The following is an 18,131-nucleotide window of genomic DNA, read 5'->3' as shown; positions in this document are numbered from 1 at the left end:
GTGTCTACTCACAGCAGGTAAGATGTCACAGCTGAAGCATTGTTTTGCCCGGGCGCCTATAAGTTGCACTCTGGCAGCTTTTTGCATAGTGTTCTCTGTACAATACGGGGCCCAGGTCTCCAGTCAAGGAAGCCACCTAATGTGCAGTGACGAGCACCTGTGCGAGCGCAGAATCTTGATTTTTACAAGCTGTGCTATCCATTCAACACACATTTCGAAAGAGCTTTATTTTTCGCTAACGGGTCGCCCTCCTGAAATGGTGTGGAGGTCGAAGTCTACCACAGATGCAGATTTTTACATTTAGTGAGTAGTGACACAGCTGCATTATGTTCAGAAATTATTTTTTGTTTTTGTACCGCACTGGGTGAACTTTCTGGCACCACTTTACGTGTGCTGAACACCATCTTATCTAAAAAGTAGTAAGAGAGCTCCACATTTGTTTATCTTACAAAATAGCAGAAAAGGGGAAGTCAGTTTCCAAGACATTCGGACGTGAAGACTAGCATACTGACTGAAGTGAAAAACTTAACTGAAGAGCGGGAGTGTGACAGAATTGTTTAAGAACTGTGAACGTGGAAGTTAGACAATTGGCTAATGCTGTAAAAGGTATGATAGGTCGGGAGTTGGCTATTTTGTTAACAACAGTATCACTGGCCAGCATTTTGCAGAGCTTTTCACATTGGCGCACAAGAATTACGCAGACTTGTAGACAGAGGAGAGAAGTCTGTTGCGGATTCTGAAGGGAGCACTTTGTCTGTGGATTTTGAAGAGAGATCTTCCCGAAATCAGCAGCTGGTTTGTTAAAGACTGAAGCAGATCACGTCGCTCGCAACTCTCCACACTACTGAATGCAGAATACTGAGAGAAATTGCAATTTAGGCGAAGCAGGGAATGAGAGTTGACGAGCGCTTGTAGACGCGTTATTAGGATCAAGATGGTCCTGCGAATCTTATACTTTTACCGAATGACTGAATGCTCATTCATGACTCAGTGAATGATGTCCGCATAATGTAGATTTTCATTCTACTGGCGCAATCACTGTGCGTCCACCACAGATTTGTTTCTCCATGATTCGTCTAGTCACATAAGCTATCTGGTCTTCGCGAGATCATTCGAGAATTAGATTATAACTGTTCCATATTAATAACTGTCAGCTTTCGTGTACTCTGCTTTTTTGAAGATCGAGTAGATCTTGTGATTATTTTTTGTTCGTGTTTGAGTAAGTAGAGAAGTTTATAATAAATAGGCGTTGATGTAGACCAGTTGGATGACTCCCTTGTTATGGTTTCTGAGGTGCAACACCCAAGTCTCATGTTTGTTTGCTAGGGCTACCTCTGCCCCGTTAATTATCCGTTGCGATACAGTTTTATTAAAGTATGTGAGGGGCCACATTGTTACGCTGCAAAGCCATATTGCTGCCAAGGATTGTGTGACCGCTTCGGCTCACCAGATCCGTCCCATTGTCCAATGTTTGTTACAACATTGTGATGCTGTGTTCCAAGACGACAGGACTACTGTTCACACAGCTTGCATCGTCCACAACTGGTTGTGTGAGCACAAGGATAAATTGTCCTAGCCACTACAGTCACCAGATCTCAGTAGTAATAAGCCTACATGGTCTTCTTTCGAGAGAAGGGTGCGTCATCGATATCCACCTCTATCATCGTTACTTGAACTTGTCATTATTTTGCAAGAACACGAGTATAAGACACCTTTTAAAACCGCACAGGACCTGTATTTATCCGGTAATGTGTAGCCAAAGAAACTGGTACACCTGCCTAATATCGTGCAGGGCCACCGCGAGCACGCAGTAGTGCAGTAGTGCCGCAACACGACGTGGCAGGGACTCGACTAATATCTGAAGTAGTGATGGAGGGAATTGACACCACGAATCCTGCAAAGCTGTCCATAAATCCGTAAGAGTACGAAGGGTGGTGATCTCTTCTGAACAGCATATTGCAAGGCATCCCAGATATTCTCAATAATGTTCATGTCTGGGGAATTTGGTGGCCAGCGGAAGTGTTTAAACTCAAATGAGTGTTCCTGGAGCCACTCTGTAGCAATTATGGGGTGTTACGTTATCCTGCTGGAATTGTCCAAGTCTGTCGGAATGCACAATGGACATGGATGGATGCAGGTGATCCGACAGGATGCGTACGTACGTGTCACCTGTCAGAGTCGTATCTAGAGGTATAAGGGGTTCCATATCACCCCAACTGCAGACGCCCCACACCATTACAGAGCCTCCACCAGCTTGGACGGTCCCCTACTGACATTCAGGGTCCGTCGATTCATAAGGTTGTCTCCTTATCCATACGCGTCCATCTTCTCGATACAATCTGAAACGATACTATTCCAAGCAGGCAACATATTTCCACTCATCAACAGTCCGATGTCGGTGTTGATGGGCCCAGGCGAGGCGTAAAGCTTTGTGTCGTCCACTCATCAGGGGTACACAAGTGGGCCTTAGGCCCATGTCGATGAAGTTTTGTTGAATGGTTCACACGCTGACACTTGTTGATGGCCCAGCATTGAAATCTGCTGCAATCTGCGGAAGGGTTGCACTTCTGCCACGTCGTTGGTCCCATTCTTGCAGGATCTTTTCCCTGCCGTAGCGATGTCGGAGATTTGATGTTTTACCAGGTTCCTGATATTCACGGGACACTCGTGAAATGATCGTACGGGAAATCTCCACTTCATCCCATTCTTGCAGGATCTTTTTCCGGCCGTAGTGATGTCGGAGATTTGATGTTTTACCACATTCCTGATGTTCACGGTACACTCGTGAAATGGTCGTACGGGAAATCCCCACTCCATCGCTACCTCGGAGATGCTGTGTCCCATCTCTTGTGCGCCGACTATGATACCACGTCCAAACTCACTTAAATCTTGATAACCTGCCATTGTAGGAGCAATAACCGATCTAACAACAGCGCTTGACATTTGCTGTCTTATATAGGCGTTGCCGACCGCAGCGCCATATTCTGCCTATTTACAAATCTCTGTATTCGAATATGTGTGCCTATACCAGTTTCTTTGGCGCATCGTTGCATATGTGTGTGGGTATTCCAACATAGCGCTGAAACGCTTGGAAAAATTCAGCCAAACTTGGCATGCATATGACTTACTACTTGGAAAATATTCTGTGGACGAGGTAAACCCTAGCAATTACATGGATGGATGGCACACAGGAGGTGATATCAACATAACTCTGCCAAGCATGTAGATATTTCAGTCAAACTTAGCACACATCTGGATTACTGTATGGGTAAGGTGGCAGTGGTGAAGTACAACTCCAGCACAGCAGCAGCAATGTTTGTGTAAAATTGCTAGTGCGCTGAAGTAGTAGGGAGATACTGGCACAAGCTCACTTTTGAAATCAAACTGATATACAAATTAATTAAATTGATCAATTAATTACTGGCCTTCCTGAAGTTCAGGCATCTGGGTTAAAGGGTGATTGTCGAGCAATGAAGCAGGAGGCATCTGTAGCGAACTCTGACGTCTAACAGCGACAGACACAGTTCTCAGATGTTTGCTTACAGGTAATACACTTATTAAATTACTCTCTGTCCAACACCAGCACCTCGTCAGTTGAACACAATTCCCGCCAAAAATAAAGATATTACCTTCCACTCCAGCCTTTTTTCGGCCAGCTTGTAGGTGAAGGGATCATCCTATGTAGTGTTTGACTATGTCTGCCACTAATTTCGAGTGGTATTGTGATTTTTTCCCCAGCAGGATAACACTGGTTGTATGACATCGTCAATTTCTTAGCTGTATTGCGATTTTAGACGCTCCTTGTGTAGCGCTATGCATATAGTCGTGTAATTAGACACAACCTTTAATTAGATTATGAGGACCGATCTTTACTTCAGTTTCCCAAGCAAAATAAAAGCAGTACATTAACCTAACCTTCCTGTCCTGCATCTGGACAGTTTCCATGTGTTTGGGGTGCACTTGGGCTTTCTGTCCAGACGGACCAGAGTTCCAGTCCCAGGAAGGGTACCGCCATTTTTAATTTCCCGCCAATTCCCAGGTTGGGGGGGGGGACGACATCAGCACAGCCCTGGGACTAAGAAATTCCTACCAAATTTCGAAATTCCCGCCAATAGGGTATTTAGGGGAGAGGATGGGGAGGGTTGAGGAGTAGGAGGGGGGGACCCACGTGCAGGCTGAGGAAAACACGTGACGTCATCTAGGGGGCGGGGTGATGGTGGGTAGGGTGTGTGGGTGGTAGGGTAGGGGTAATTAATTGATTAATTTAATTCTACATCTACATCTACGTGATTACTCTGCCATTGAAAATAAAGTGCCTGGCAGAAGGTTCAATGAACCACCTTCAAGCTTTCTCTCTACCGTTCGATTCTCGAACGGCGCGCGGGAAAAACGAGCACTTAAATTTTTCTGTGCGAACCCTGATTTCTATTATTTTATTGTGATGATCATTTCTCCCTATGTAGGTGGGTGCCAACAGAATGTTTTCGCATTCGAAGGAGAAAAGTGGTGATTGAAATTTCATGAGAAGATCCCGTCGCATCGAGAAACGCCTTTGTTTCAGTGATTGCAACTACAATTCACGTATCATGTCTGTGGCACTATCTTCGCTATTTCGCGATAATGCAAAACGAACCGCCCTTCTTTGTACTTTTTCGATGTTCTGTCAGTCCTACCTGATGCGGATCCCACACAGCACAGTAATACTCCAGAACAGGACATACAAGCGTGGTGCAAGAGGTCTCTTTAGTAGACTTCTTGCACTTTCTAAGTTTTGTGCCAATGAAACGCATCTATAGTTTGGTCTACCCACAATATTATCTATATGATCGTTCTAGTTTAGGTTATTTGTAATTGTAATCCCTAAGTATTTAGTTGAATTTACAGCCTTCAGATTAGTGTGACTTATCGCGTAATCGAAATGTAGTGGATCTCTTTTAGTACTCATGTGAATAACTTCACACTTCTCTTTATTCATGGTCAACTGTCACTTTTCGCACCATACAGATATCTTATCTAAATCATTTTACAATTCGTTTTGGTCATCTGATGACTTTACAAAACAGCATCATCTGCCAGCAATCTAAGACGGCTACTAAGATTGTCTCCTATGTCGTTAATATACACTCCTGGAAATGGAAAAAAGAACACATTGACACCGGTGTGTCAGACCCACCATACTTGCTCCGGACACTGCGAGAGGGCTGTACAAGCAATGATCACACGCACGGCACAGCGGACACACCAGGAACCGCGGTGTTGGCCGTCGAATGGCGCTAGCTGCGCAGCATTTGTGCACCGCCGCCGTCAGTGTCAGCCAGTTTGCCGTGGCATACGGAGCTCCATCGCAGTCTTTAACACTGGTAGCATGCCGCGACAGTGTGGACGTGAACCGTATGTGCAGTTGACGGACTTTGAGCGAGGGCGTATAGTGGGCATGCGGGAGGCCGGGTGGACGTACCGCCGAATTGCTCAACACGTGGGGCGTGAGGTCTCCACAGTACATCGATGTTGTCGCCAGTGGTCGGCGGAAGGTGCACGTGCCCGTCGACCTGGGACCGGACCGCAGCGACGCACGGATGCACGCCAAGACCGTAGGATCCTACGCAGTGCCGTAGGGGACTGCACCGCCACTTCCCAGCAAATTAGGGACACTGTTGCTCCTGGGGTATCGGCGAGGACCATTCGCAACCGTCTCCATGAAGCTGGGCTACGGTCCCGCACACCGTTAGGCCGTCTTCCGCTCACGCCCCAACATCGTGCAGCCCGCCTCCAGTGGTGTCGCGACAGGCGTGAATGGAGGGACGAATGGAGACGTGTCGTTTTCAGCGATGAGAGTCGCTTCTGCCTTGGTGCCAATGATGGTCGTATGCGTGTTTGGCGCCGTGCAGGTGAGCGCCACAATCAGGACTGCATACGACCGAGGCACACAGGGCCAACACCCGGCATCATGGTGTGGGGAGCGATCTCCTACACTGGCCGTACACCACTGGTGATCGTCGAGGGGACACTGAATAGTGCACGGTACATCCAAACCGTCATCGAACCCATCGTTCTACCATTCCTAGACCGGCAAGGGAACGTGCTGTTCCAACAGGACAATGCACGTCCGCATGTATCCCGTGCCACCCAACGTGCTCTAGAAGGTGTAAGTCAACTACCCTGGCCAGTAAGACCTCCGGATCTGTCCCCCATTGAGCATGTTTGGGACTGGATGAAGCGTCGTCTCACGCGGTCTGCACGTCCAGCACGAACGCTGGTCCAACTGAGGCGCCAGGTGGAAATGGCATGGCAAGCCGTTCCACAGGACTACATCCAGCATCTCTACGATCGTCTCCATGGGAGAATAGCAGCCTGCATTGCTGCGAAAGGTGGATATACACTGTACTAGTGCCGACATTGTGCATGCTCTGTTGCCTGTGTCTATGTGCCTGTGGTTCTGTCAGTGTGATCATGTGATGTATCTGACCTCAGGAATGTGTCAATAAAGTTTCCCCTTCCTGGGACAATGAATTCACGGTGTTCTTATTTCAATTTCCAGGAGTGTAGATCAGGAACAATAGAGCCTATATCATTAATTTGCATTTCAAAAATGGCTCTGAGCACTATGGGACTTAACTTCAGAGGTCGTCAGTCCCCTAGAACTTAGAACTACTTAAACCTAACTAACCTAAGGACATCACACACATCCATGCCGGAGGCAGGATTGGAACCTGCGACCGTAAAGGTCGCGCGGTTCCAGACTGTAGCGCCTAGAACCGCTCGGCCATCTCGGCCGGCTTTTGCATTTCAATTTGATATCAAAAGCTGGCCTGTACCATCATAATCCTACTACTCCCTGAATTTGTATGTGATTTTAGTTTGTAATTTGTATACTGTACTTATAGTTTTAAGAAGATGTAAATAAACTATGTTTTAATATGTAGACATTTTTCATTTTTTTCTACTTGATATGAGACTGAGGTAAATAAGTAACCAGGTTTCGGTGAACCCTCTGCTAGGTACTTAAATGTGATTTGAAAGTATCCATGTGGATGTAGATATAAGCTAATCAGGTCCAGGGAGATGTGACCTAGACCAGATCTGAGTCCCACTTGTCTCCGTTGACACATGCAAATAAGAAGGTGAAACGTATACTGTTGACTGACCTTTGACGAATACATGACTTTCATTTGTATACTACACTGAAGCACAAAAGAAACTGGTATAGGCGTGCGTATTCAAATACAGAGATATGTAAGTAGGCAGTATATGGTGCTGCGGTCGGCAACCCCTACATAACACAACAAGTGTCTGGCGCAATTGTTAAATCATTTACTGCTGCTACAATGGCAGGTTATCAAGATTTAAGTGTGTTTGAACGTGGTGTTAAAGTCGGGGCACGAGCGATGGGACACAGCATCTCCGAGGTAGCGATGAAGTGGGGATTTTCCCGAACGACCATTTGACGAGTGTACCGTGAATACCAGGAATCCATGGGCCCTGCATGTCAGCAGGGAACTGTTGAAGCTGGTGGAAGCTCTGTAATGGTGTGGGGCGTGTGTCATTGGAGTGATATGGGACGCCCGATATGTCTACATACGACTCTGACAGATGACACGTACGTAAGCATCCTGTCCAATCACGTGCATCCATCTTTGCCTCTTGTGCATTCCGACGGACTTGGGCAATTCCAACAGGACAATGCGACACCCCACACGTCCATAATTTCTAAAGAGTGGCTACAGGAACACACTTCTGAGTTTAAACACTCCCGCTGGCCGCCAAACTCCCCAGACATGAACACTATTGAGAATATCTGGGAAGCCTCGCAACGTGCTGTGCAGCAAAAGCTTCACCCCCCCGAACTCTTACGGATTTATGGACAGGCCCGCAGGATTCATGGTGTCAATTTCCTCCAGCACTACTTCAGATATTAGTCGAGTCCATGCCACGTCGTGTTGCGGCACTTCTCGTGCTCTCGGCAGCCCTACACGACATTAGTCGGGTGTACCAGTTCCTTGGCTCTTCAGTGTAAGACGAAGACCTTACTGCATGTGCCAAAAATTGCACCTATTTTTGTTGAAATGGCCGTTGCTGCATTCTTACACATCAGTTATTGCAGTATTTTAACAAAATGCCTAACGTAATGTTTATTTACTCTTTCATTATAATTACTTCAAAAAATTGGGTTTATTGACCAGAAAAACGTCACAGACTCCCGCTATTTGCATTTATTGGTTTGCTCAGCAAAATATTGCTGTCCTGGTAAATGGGTCAGATGCGTGACATTGCGCCAATGTCTGGCGTCGATATCCATACACTGATGATGATACGGAGAGAATCATAGACAGTGACGGTGGTGTTATGGGGATCTGCATCGTGGCACTGTCAATAATCATATTACTAATCCATTGTTAAATCACTGATGTTTCCAAACATCAATTTATTCACTATGTCTCAAGCTGCACTATTGTGCATACCAGAATACTGCATAGCAAATCAGCTGTTAAGCTCCATTTTACTGTTGGTTACTACTACAGATGTTTAGATATTAAGGAAGTCAATATAATATTAATTCATGTAAAGATTGTGTAAAAATCTGTGATGTTTACCGTAACATCTAAAAGAATATCCGCCTATTTCTTCAGAATTAGATTTACACGTTATTGCTCGGTGTTGTCAGAAGACATACAAGAATCAGTGCTCCTTAATGTCACGACTTGTCTGCCAAATACATCAGCTAACCATGATACCTCATTTTCAGAAATCATTATTGACTCAGTGTTCCAGGTCGGTAAGTGTCAGGTGTAATATCAATGCAGTCCACTCAATTATCTCTTCCTTATGGATCTCGGCTTTTTTTCGTATTTATTCAGATTCTTGATAGCGAGTTTATGTGGGATGGTTGGTACTGTTTTCGTTGCAGCCGAAAAGCATTCCTTTATGATGTGGCCCGGAATGACACACGGTGTGTTTGGAGAGCCTTTATTGTGACTGTTCGCAACAGTTCCTACTTTTGTGTAATTGCTCTTCCAAGCAGCATACCATATGAGCAAACTAGTTTCCTTTTCACCTGCTATTACTCGTATCTTAGGTACTTGTGCTATGCACAGTTCTATTTAAGAAGAATAACTCAATGTAGTTATAGCGTCGAGTCGCGCACATCTGATTTCATGTCCCACAGCTAATTCGCTACAAATAATAACCTGTAGCTGTGATCCTTCAGTAAAATAGTCTATGCACCGGCTATAATTGCGAGTTAATACAGTTCACAGAAACAGAAAATAAAAGTTAAATGAATAATTTAATAACAAGGGTTCTATTCTAACATCTTTAATTGATGTAGACGACACAGAATTGTGTGGAATAATGTTTATTCAAGGAACGACATCTCAGATAAATGGGAAGTGGTCCTATGTCATACAGTTAAAATACAGGCAGAAAATACCCTCATAAAATGGTGTAAAGTTGCTTTGAGAGCGTTGTGATGATGGCAGCAAAATCCCCAAACTAAATTTTGATCAAAGATACACGAGAACTAAGGCCATTTTGTAATCACAGTACACGAAATATTCACCAGCTCAAAACAAATGAGAGTTCAACATGATGATTCACTAATTAACATACGTGATACAAAGAATAATAACTAATACTCTGTCTGTCCTTATTTCCATAACACAAGCAGAAAAAGTTGAGTCCTACACTGGAGCATATTCAGACCTCACGAACTATAAAGTCCCTTGAGAAGTTAAAGTATGGTAGCGGCCATTCACACCCCAGAATCAATCACTCATACAATTGAATCACGCATGCTACCTCAGGCAGGTCTTCCTTCTTCAAGAACTCGACATAAAGTACCATAATCGCTCCCTTGTGCTCTTCACCCGCAAAGTCGCAGCCTCCACTTCACTCTCGTAGTGATCCACTAATGTCTGCTTTTCCATCGGCTGAAGGCCGTCACCACCAAAAACACATCGTTCTTACACTCCACAGACATCATTTGACTCAACATGAACTCTTCCCAGACTAAATTTATGTATTACAACAATATTTAAATAAAGAAATATCATAAACATTTGGCTACACCCAGATCATTTACATTAAATATAAGTAATAGCACTCCGTCTTCAGGCCACAAGTGGCCCATCGGGACAATCCGACCGCCGTCTCATCCTCATATGTGGATGCGGATAGGAGGGGCGTGTGGTCAGCACACCGCTCTCCCGGTCGTTATGATGGTATTCTTGACCGAAGCCGCTACTATTCGGTCGAGTAGCTCCTCATTTGGCATCACGAGGCTGAGTGCACCCCGAAAAATGGCAACAGCGCATAGCGGCCTGGATGGTCACCAATCCAAGTGCCGGCCACGCCCGACAGCGCTTAACTTCGGTGATTCACAGGAACCGGCGTATCCACTGCGGCAAGGCCGTTGCCAAATATATGTAATAGATGATTCATAAATAAATAAGTCAGCATTCTTGTGCAAGTGTGTTCACGTTAAATGACAACGAATTGTCATTAAAATTTGTTCATACAATTAGTTATGCCTTCTTGACAGAAGCGTCTTTTGGGTCTCTTTTTGAATGGTGTTGTCCATTAACACATGCGGCTGACCACTTTTAAATCAGCAGTGTTCTTTAACAGCACTTGCCATTAACATTTAAATAAAGTTACTGACACAATAGTAAAATGTTGATTAACTAAAAACATAAATATGACGAAATATGTGAAACTGATGCTGTGATCATTAGCTGTGTAAACGTGGAGAATATGATGTCCATTTCCGGCGACGCGCACCTTGTCTCTGCACCTGAGCTCGCCCAGAGCGGCCGCATGACGCCCTCATCCCGCCGACTCGCACTCATCCAACCAAGCAAATTCAGCTCTCCTCAATACCAACTGTAGGTGGGCGAATAACACGCCTACATATTGGTAACGTTACATCGTGCAACAAACCAATAAATATTTTATATGTGTGCCGATTTTTGTGGTTCGTAGACAGTGTTTCTTGCGTATCTTGTTTCTGTTTTCCCTCTAATTACGAGACTTTGTTTTTAATAAGACCTGACGTCATCAGGTGACGGAGATATGCGTTCTGATGCATGTCTATAGCTTTAAAAAAATTTTATATAGAATTTTTCAATCGTCTTTATCGCAATAACACATTACTTCGCAATTAATTATTATTTTCAGTTGCCTAGCAACCATCTTCAGATCTCTAAAAGTAACAAGAGACAAAAAATTGCGGTTGGGTTAAAATGACTTTTACAAGAATCAACAAAATACATTATTTCACAATAATGAACGTTAAGTAGTTACATAGCTCCGAGGTACATCATCAGACGATGGAATACTAGCCTACAGTGTAAGTAGCCACAGAGTATCTACCATTAATAATGATCTGGGGGTGCCATTTCTTTTCATACCAGGACCTCTTTGATTGTCATTTGCAGCACTCTTACAGCACAGTGGTACATCGACGATATTCTACGCCCCGTCTTGTTGCCCTTCATGAAAAGCCATCCTAAGCTTACACTGCAGCAAGATAATGCCCGTCTACACACGGCGAGCGTTTCGACTGCTCGTTTTCATGCTTGGCAAGCCCTAATTTGGCCAGGAAGGTCACCGGATCTCTTCTCAATGGTGAACGTGTGGAGCATTATGGGCAGGACCCTGGAAACAGTTCTGGATTTTGACGGTCTAATCCGCCAGTTGTCCAGAATATAGCACGATATTCCTCAGGAGGATATCCAACAACTCTGCCAATTAATGCCATGCCGAATAACTACTCACAAAAGGGCCAGAGGTGGATCAACTGTCTATGACTTGCTCAATTTGTGAAGTTCTTTCTCTTGAATACATCATCGAATTTTTCCGAAATGGTAATCATTTGTATGTCTATACATGTACATCAAATCTACCGATTTCCGTCCCATTCGGATTATTCAGTCGCGGTGCGTTTTTCTTTTCTTACAGTGTATTAACGTGATAAGCGTCCTACACGCCCCTGGGTAAGTGAATCCGACTGAATAGTTCCTTACAAAAGATATAGACTTGTAAATTGTAAGTGGATGCACACTTTCTGCTGCCTCGTCAGTGAAAGACCCAACAATAGTCGCCTAGCTAACAGTCTGTAGTCTTCCAGACATCGACCCACTGTCCGTGTGGATGCCTATAGTGCTGTGCCCAACAATTACATTGTGTGCAGATATGGCACCACGTCGTCTTTGATAAGACTTCCTGTTCTGCGTACAGGATCGTGCTGGACGTAACCATGTGTGGAGGCTCCGAGGAGAATGAACCTTCGCCAGCTTTCATTCATCCCCATCTTACGGACCCAGCACCTGAGGTGATGGAATGTAGGTCATTAGGTGCACAATAATACTGATTTTTTGAACAGCAGCCGCTGCATTTCTGACGTGTTAAGACCGGTGGCTGCGCCCTGTCATCGAGGTCTCTGAGACGTTATTTTTCAACAAGCTAACTCATGATCACATGTCCAAACTTTCCTCTCCTACTTCGAAACAGAGAGTATTCGACTGTTGCTCTGTTGAGTAGTCCCCCATTGGAAACATCTGTTCTCGTGTTACTGGGAGACTGGAACGCCTTCACTCTCCAGCCACTACTGTTGACGAACTCTCTGACAAAGTTCATGCAGCGGGGGTTGGTGGGCGCGGACCGCAGAGGGAACACCTAGAACCGCAGCGGACGAAAAACGGAGCAGCAACGCTCCAGCAGGTCGCAGGGAATGGGCGCGGACCACAGAGGAAGCGCCTGCAGCCGTTGGTGGAGGGGGAAGGCCATAGGCATAAATACTGGACCAGGTCCACTCGAGGAGCAGTCTCAGGTCGCACCTGATGAAGGTTACGAGCTACGTGACCGAAATATCGTGCAAGTACGACGCTGATATCCGGCAGAACACCCGACAACCCAAGATGTCAGTATTCGCCTTGATTATCGCTACCTGAACTTGCCACTATTCTGTAGGAAGAAAGGTGTAAGATTCCTTTGAAAACCATACAGGACATGTATTTATCCATTTCGAGACGAGTGGTGATGTGTTGTGTTTTTTGTGTGTCCATATTTTTGTCCACACGTTTTACAAATTTCATCATAATTTCTCCCTACTATACCATATACGCACAATGAGTGCGTGTCGATATGGATCTTTTGTGTAAATCATGCAATGGAGAGTTAAACAAAGCGTAATGTCTCATTAAAATGCCTCCAGTGAGACAATCAAATCATATGATGATGACTGCTTCCCTGTCCCCAGATAAAAGCTAACTTTTGTTTCACCTACGTACATGAATAAGGCATAGGGGGAAGACCATAAAAACATAACGGAAAGGCTGAAAAGTAACTTTATATTTGGACCAATTAAACACAGGAAAACGCGAAGTAGCTATCACATAATGGGACTATACCATTCCACAATTTCGGATAATTCGTCTTATGGTTCAAATGGCTCTGAGCACTATGGGACTTAACTGCTGAGGTCATCAGTCCCCTAGAACTTAGAACTACTTAAACCTAACTAACCTAAGGACATCACACACATCAATGCCCGAGGCAGGATTCGAACCTGCGACTGTAGCTGTAGAACCGCTCGGCCAAATTCGTCTTATTGCCGGTCTTCCAAGGAAACCAGAAGATACAACAGAAAAATTATCAAACAAGGAATAAAAGTCCTAACTAATAAAATGTGGAAAACCATCTTGCTAGGAATAAGGGAATTATTGTTGACCATAAGAGATACGAAATCAAAGTATGTCAACTCTTACCCGAGCAGCATAGGTAAGTGGTGTGCAGTCAGCGCTCAGAGAAAACTGTGTCCTCGCATAGTTGCGATGGTCGCGGTAGGTGTATGCGTACTGCCGTGGTGCAGCCTGTTTCTTACCGATGTGGTTCTACACATAACTGAATCCAAAGTAACGGAGGGCAGTACATGTTAAGGAAAGATGGTGGCAACTTCCACATTACGAGTAATTCTTTCTAGGGATTTAACAACCAAACGGCACAGCCCAAAACCTCGATCAGAATGTGCCCAGGGAGCGAGTCTCTGTGGTTTTATTCCCTCAGTGGACACACGGTGACTGCGAACACAGGTAAAAAGCAGTTCTTGCAGCCAGATTTACTATGCAGACTGTGCTGACCATTCCTGCGACATTTTAGCCGGAGTGGGACAGGGAAGCTCTCTGGCGCTTAGGTTAGTTATTCTGCGGTGCCGCCAGTCGGGCACCTCCGCGAAGAAAAGGTCTTATTCCGCAGTAGCGCGTCTGCAACGCCAAGTAAAACGAAACAGCTACTTTCTTTAACGATATTCGCCATTTTGTGACTTTCTTAAACAGTATTATTGGCGGACATTAAAATTACTTTGACTTCACCATCTGATGGAGCTGTGTCTCAGCAGGACATTGTCAGGTGCAAAATACCGAACAAAATTGATATTTTGTTTGAAATTTGCATATTAAGTTTACCGAATTTTCAGATATTCACGAAATCGACCCTCGATTAAGGTCATAAGATTTGTAATTTTGCGTCCTGCTTGAATCCGTGACTTGCAATATTATTAGGTCTAATCGAGTAATTAGGTACACTTCTATTGTAAGGGCCGGACGACACAGTTGTTGTGGCGTCTCCATGTCTGTGAGCGAAACACCGCAGAAAAATCTCAGGTTTACAAGTAAAATTTCGTTATTAGCTATCGTCACTGGTGATGGGATTTTAATGGCCAGCGATGTGTAAGCAAACGGCCCGTACTTTTCCAATACGCCTCGTACGCTCTACATTTAATATAATTAGTTAACGATGAGTGGATCTCGGTTGTGAGAGTGGTGATGCGGGGTTGTATTCAATAGAGGGAAGAGTGCGTCAGCGAGTCAACGTGCGTTGCCCATTAGGCAGCGGGAGTAGCTGGGCGGCTGTGGCTGCGGCCGGCGTGGTGGGGGCCGCTTCTCTTAAGCGCGCCGGAGTCCCGCAGCCGGCAGTGAGGTCTGCTCCGCAGCCGCCGCCGCCGTCGCCGAAGCTCGCAGCGCACCGCACCATGGCCGCCAAGGTCTGTAAACTCTGGTGCACCCTTCCCGTCAAAAACAAATATACTCTACTGACACTTCTTTGTAAGAAGCAGACAATGAGCTGAACGTAAAGTTTAACACAGCTGCTGCGTTACCCGCTGTTTACGCAGTAACAATTAAAACTGCGCTATAGCGGCAGTCACGGTTTTCGTGTTTTGCACTTTCCCTGGGCTCTTTCGCGAAAAGATGCAGCGAAAGCCGTAACAAAGGTCATATCACAATACTCCTCAATTCGGGACTCTTGAATTTAGAGAAAAGTAGTTCACATGTCTAAATCTAAACTTTGTGAATCACTGTAAAGCGTGTTGCGAGGGATACTTTTTTCTTCTTCTGTATATTAAGACGTCTTCCCGTTGTATTGGAAAGAATGATTGTTTCTACGCCTCTGTGGCTAATTTTATCTGCACCAACTCTAAGGGGTAGATATGAAGGAGCTAAAGAACATTCATGGTTTTTGCCCAGAAAGACGATTATTGAAGTTTTTTAACTAATTTTTGAAGAGATTGACGTCTTTCTGCGGCTTTCCACCAGTTAAGATTTTACAATTTTATCTGACATTCTATCGCCAGTAAAATAATTCTGTGACCATTTCACACAGCCCTTCTTTCTTTTCGCTCTCCTGCTGGTGCGATCTGGTAAGAATTCCATGCATGTGAGCAGCATTCAAGTATGGGTCATCTATTTTGTAGCCAAACTGAGTTTTACAACATCCTGTCAACGAATCGTAGGTTGGAATTTACTTTGCCTACAAGCTGAGTCTACGAAGTACATCCACATCATTTCTTTATAAACTGTTATTCTCGAATATTTGTGCGGCAGTATTGACTAGTTCTGAATCATTACTCGTCTTGTCAAAGGAGCCCACGAATTTATTTTTCGTTGAGATACACCGTATCTAAATTAAGTTACCATTTGCACCAGGCTAATGATTCGTTGGCATCTAAATTTATATCACTGGAACGTTTATCAAGGTGAATTTCCTCGCAGATAATTGCATCATCTACGAAAAGTCTGATATCACAACTAACACTATATGCTAATTCATTAATGTGCAATATGTGAAGCAACAGTAGAGTTGCACTCTCTGTGAAGCAATGGATGTTATTTTAACTTCTGTTGATGATTGTCCATTTAAGATAATGACCTACGCAATGCCCGTTTTTTGAGCCAGTTGCAGATCTGAAAGGAGCGGATTTTCTTTCGAAGGTTACAATTTCAGGATTTAAAATATGATTTTACAGTCCCTTTTTGTACGAGCGCTAAGGCAGTCTGAAATGTAAGCGAGACAGATAAATTTGAAACCACAGCCCACGTTAGGCTCAAATGTTTGATCTGTCAGTCAGTTGCCTTCCATACCCATTTCACTGCCGAGTGAGAGCCTCCACTATTGATATAGCTTACTCACAACAATTTTCTAAAATATTTGCTTGCCTTATTGATGCTGTGTAGCTTCCTAAGTTCCCTTTTGTTCTTAGCGAATTGTTAATTTCCCGAGTACGGACCACTTACAAACTTTTAACGCAACTCTCAACTGTGCAACACTACTGTATTGCCATTGTACCACGCAGTGTATCTAAATTCACAGCGAACAACTGAGAGATACTAAATGAAAAAGCTGTAATTTTTAAATGTAGAACTGGATAACAAACCATAATGAAACAAATAGTTTTTGATAAGCATTTCTAGCGCTGTTTTCCCAATGAAGCGCCACCATTTATATGGCATAGGATGCTTACCACTCCAGTAACATTCCCTCTTTTCAGTTTTATTCCCTACTGGGCCGTAGGCTTCTGCTTGACCTGAACTATCATTTTACCATAGATATTCGAGGGGAGAAGTAATATGTTTTTTGACTGGTCATGAAACATCCGCAAACTGAATTTTAAAGCGCTTTGTAGAGCATTTCTGTAACACAGAAGCTCTTTTCTGAATCATGTTTTGTTTCTTCTGCTAATTCTATTAGGCAATGATACCAGAACGTTGAACAATTGTCGAGAACTGTTTGGACCAGCCTTCGCTCACCTGTATTTAGAGTTCGCTGTTTCATGGATGTGGCTGAACCCAGATATAGATAGCCAAAAGTTTAATTAGGCAATATCAGGTCTACTCCTGGTGTATGTAACTTGATCTGGACGTCTAAACAAAAAAGAGCGAATACCATTTGAGCACTAAGAATATCTTTTAATTTAATGTATACTGGCAATTGTTGGAGGCATGACTGATTTATATTAGTACAATATAAAGGAAAAACACCCGCCTTCATTCGCAAACCATGGTTATTATTTACTCGTGTAATAAGCAAAATCTGTGTTTTTACAACATAAAGTATACGAACTTCTAACCTGTACAACTGATTACAAAAGCAGTAAGTAATCTTTATGCAAGTGTTTATTTTAGTCTCAGTTATTTTGTACTCAAATTTAACTGTATTTGTACAATAGGACCAACAGAAAATGTCATGCACAAATAATTGTGAAATAATATGTCAAGAGTCTGATATCGGGCCAGCGGTCTAAGTGCATCATGCTTTTTGACAAAAATTGTTATTTTTTCCCTTCTTGTTGCATCCTGAAAGACAACAGAACAGCTCTGTGATAATACGTACGTCTTAGACTACGTTGTAGGCTCTAAGAGGGAAAGAGTGCTAGTCGTGTGTCTGTGTCACTCTCTGGTCCTGTTTTATTTTATTTTTGTCTTCATTTGGCCTCCAGAGCTTGTGCTCTGTTGAGACATCTAAAACAGTTGGTTAAATTTTATATTTAATTGTGTGAAATAAATACATAAATGCATATGACAGATATAAGAGTTCAATCTCTCGTAGCTTTGTCCTCCATAAAATGTTAAGAAATGGATTTATAAGTAAATTACACACCTCTGATTTATCAGTTCATACCATCTCTGAACTTTAAACATGTCTTTGATAAACAAAAGAAAAGCTGATTTGCCCGCATCTCGTGGTCGTGCGGTAGCGTTCTCGCTTCCCACGCCCGGGTTCCCGGGTTCGATTCCCGGCGGGGTCAGGGATTTTCTCTGCCTCGTGATGGCTGGGTGTTGTGTGCTGTCCTTAGGTTAGTT

General features: G+C 44.0%; 1 protein-coding gene across 1 annotated transcript in view; it reads left to right on the top strand.

Moving 5' to 3' along the window:
• Positions 1-14,020: 14,020 nt before the first annotated feature.
• The window catches only part of LOC126249363 (ras-associated and pleckstrin homology domains-containing protein 1-like), a 63,867-nt gene continuing 59,756 nt past the window's right edge, over positions 14,021-18,131 (top strand). The window contains exons 1-2 of the mRNA XM_049951016.1: positions 14,021-14,087; positions 14,883-15,037. Of these exons, the coding sequence (XP_049806973.1) occupies positions 14,021-14,087; positions 14,883-15,037 (222 nt within the window). The remainder of the gene's footprint in view (positions 14,088-14,882; positions 15,038-18,131) is intronic.

This window comes from Schistocerca nitens, chromosome 3 (assembly GCF_023898315.1).
Source record: "Schistocerca nitens isolate TAMUIC-IGC-003100 chromosome 3, iqSchNite1.1, whole genome shotgun sequence".
Taxonomy (NCBI): Eukaryota; Metazoa; Arthropoda; class Insecta; order Orthoptera; family Acrididae; genus Schistocerca; species Schistocerca nitens.
This window is presented reverse-complemented; position numbering and strand designations above follow the sequence as displayed.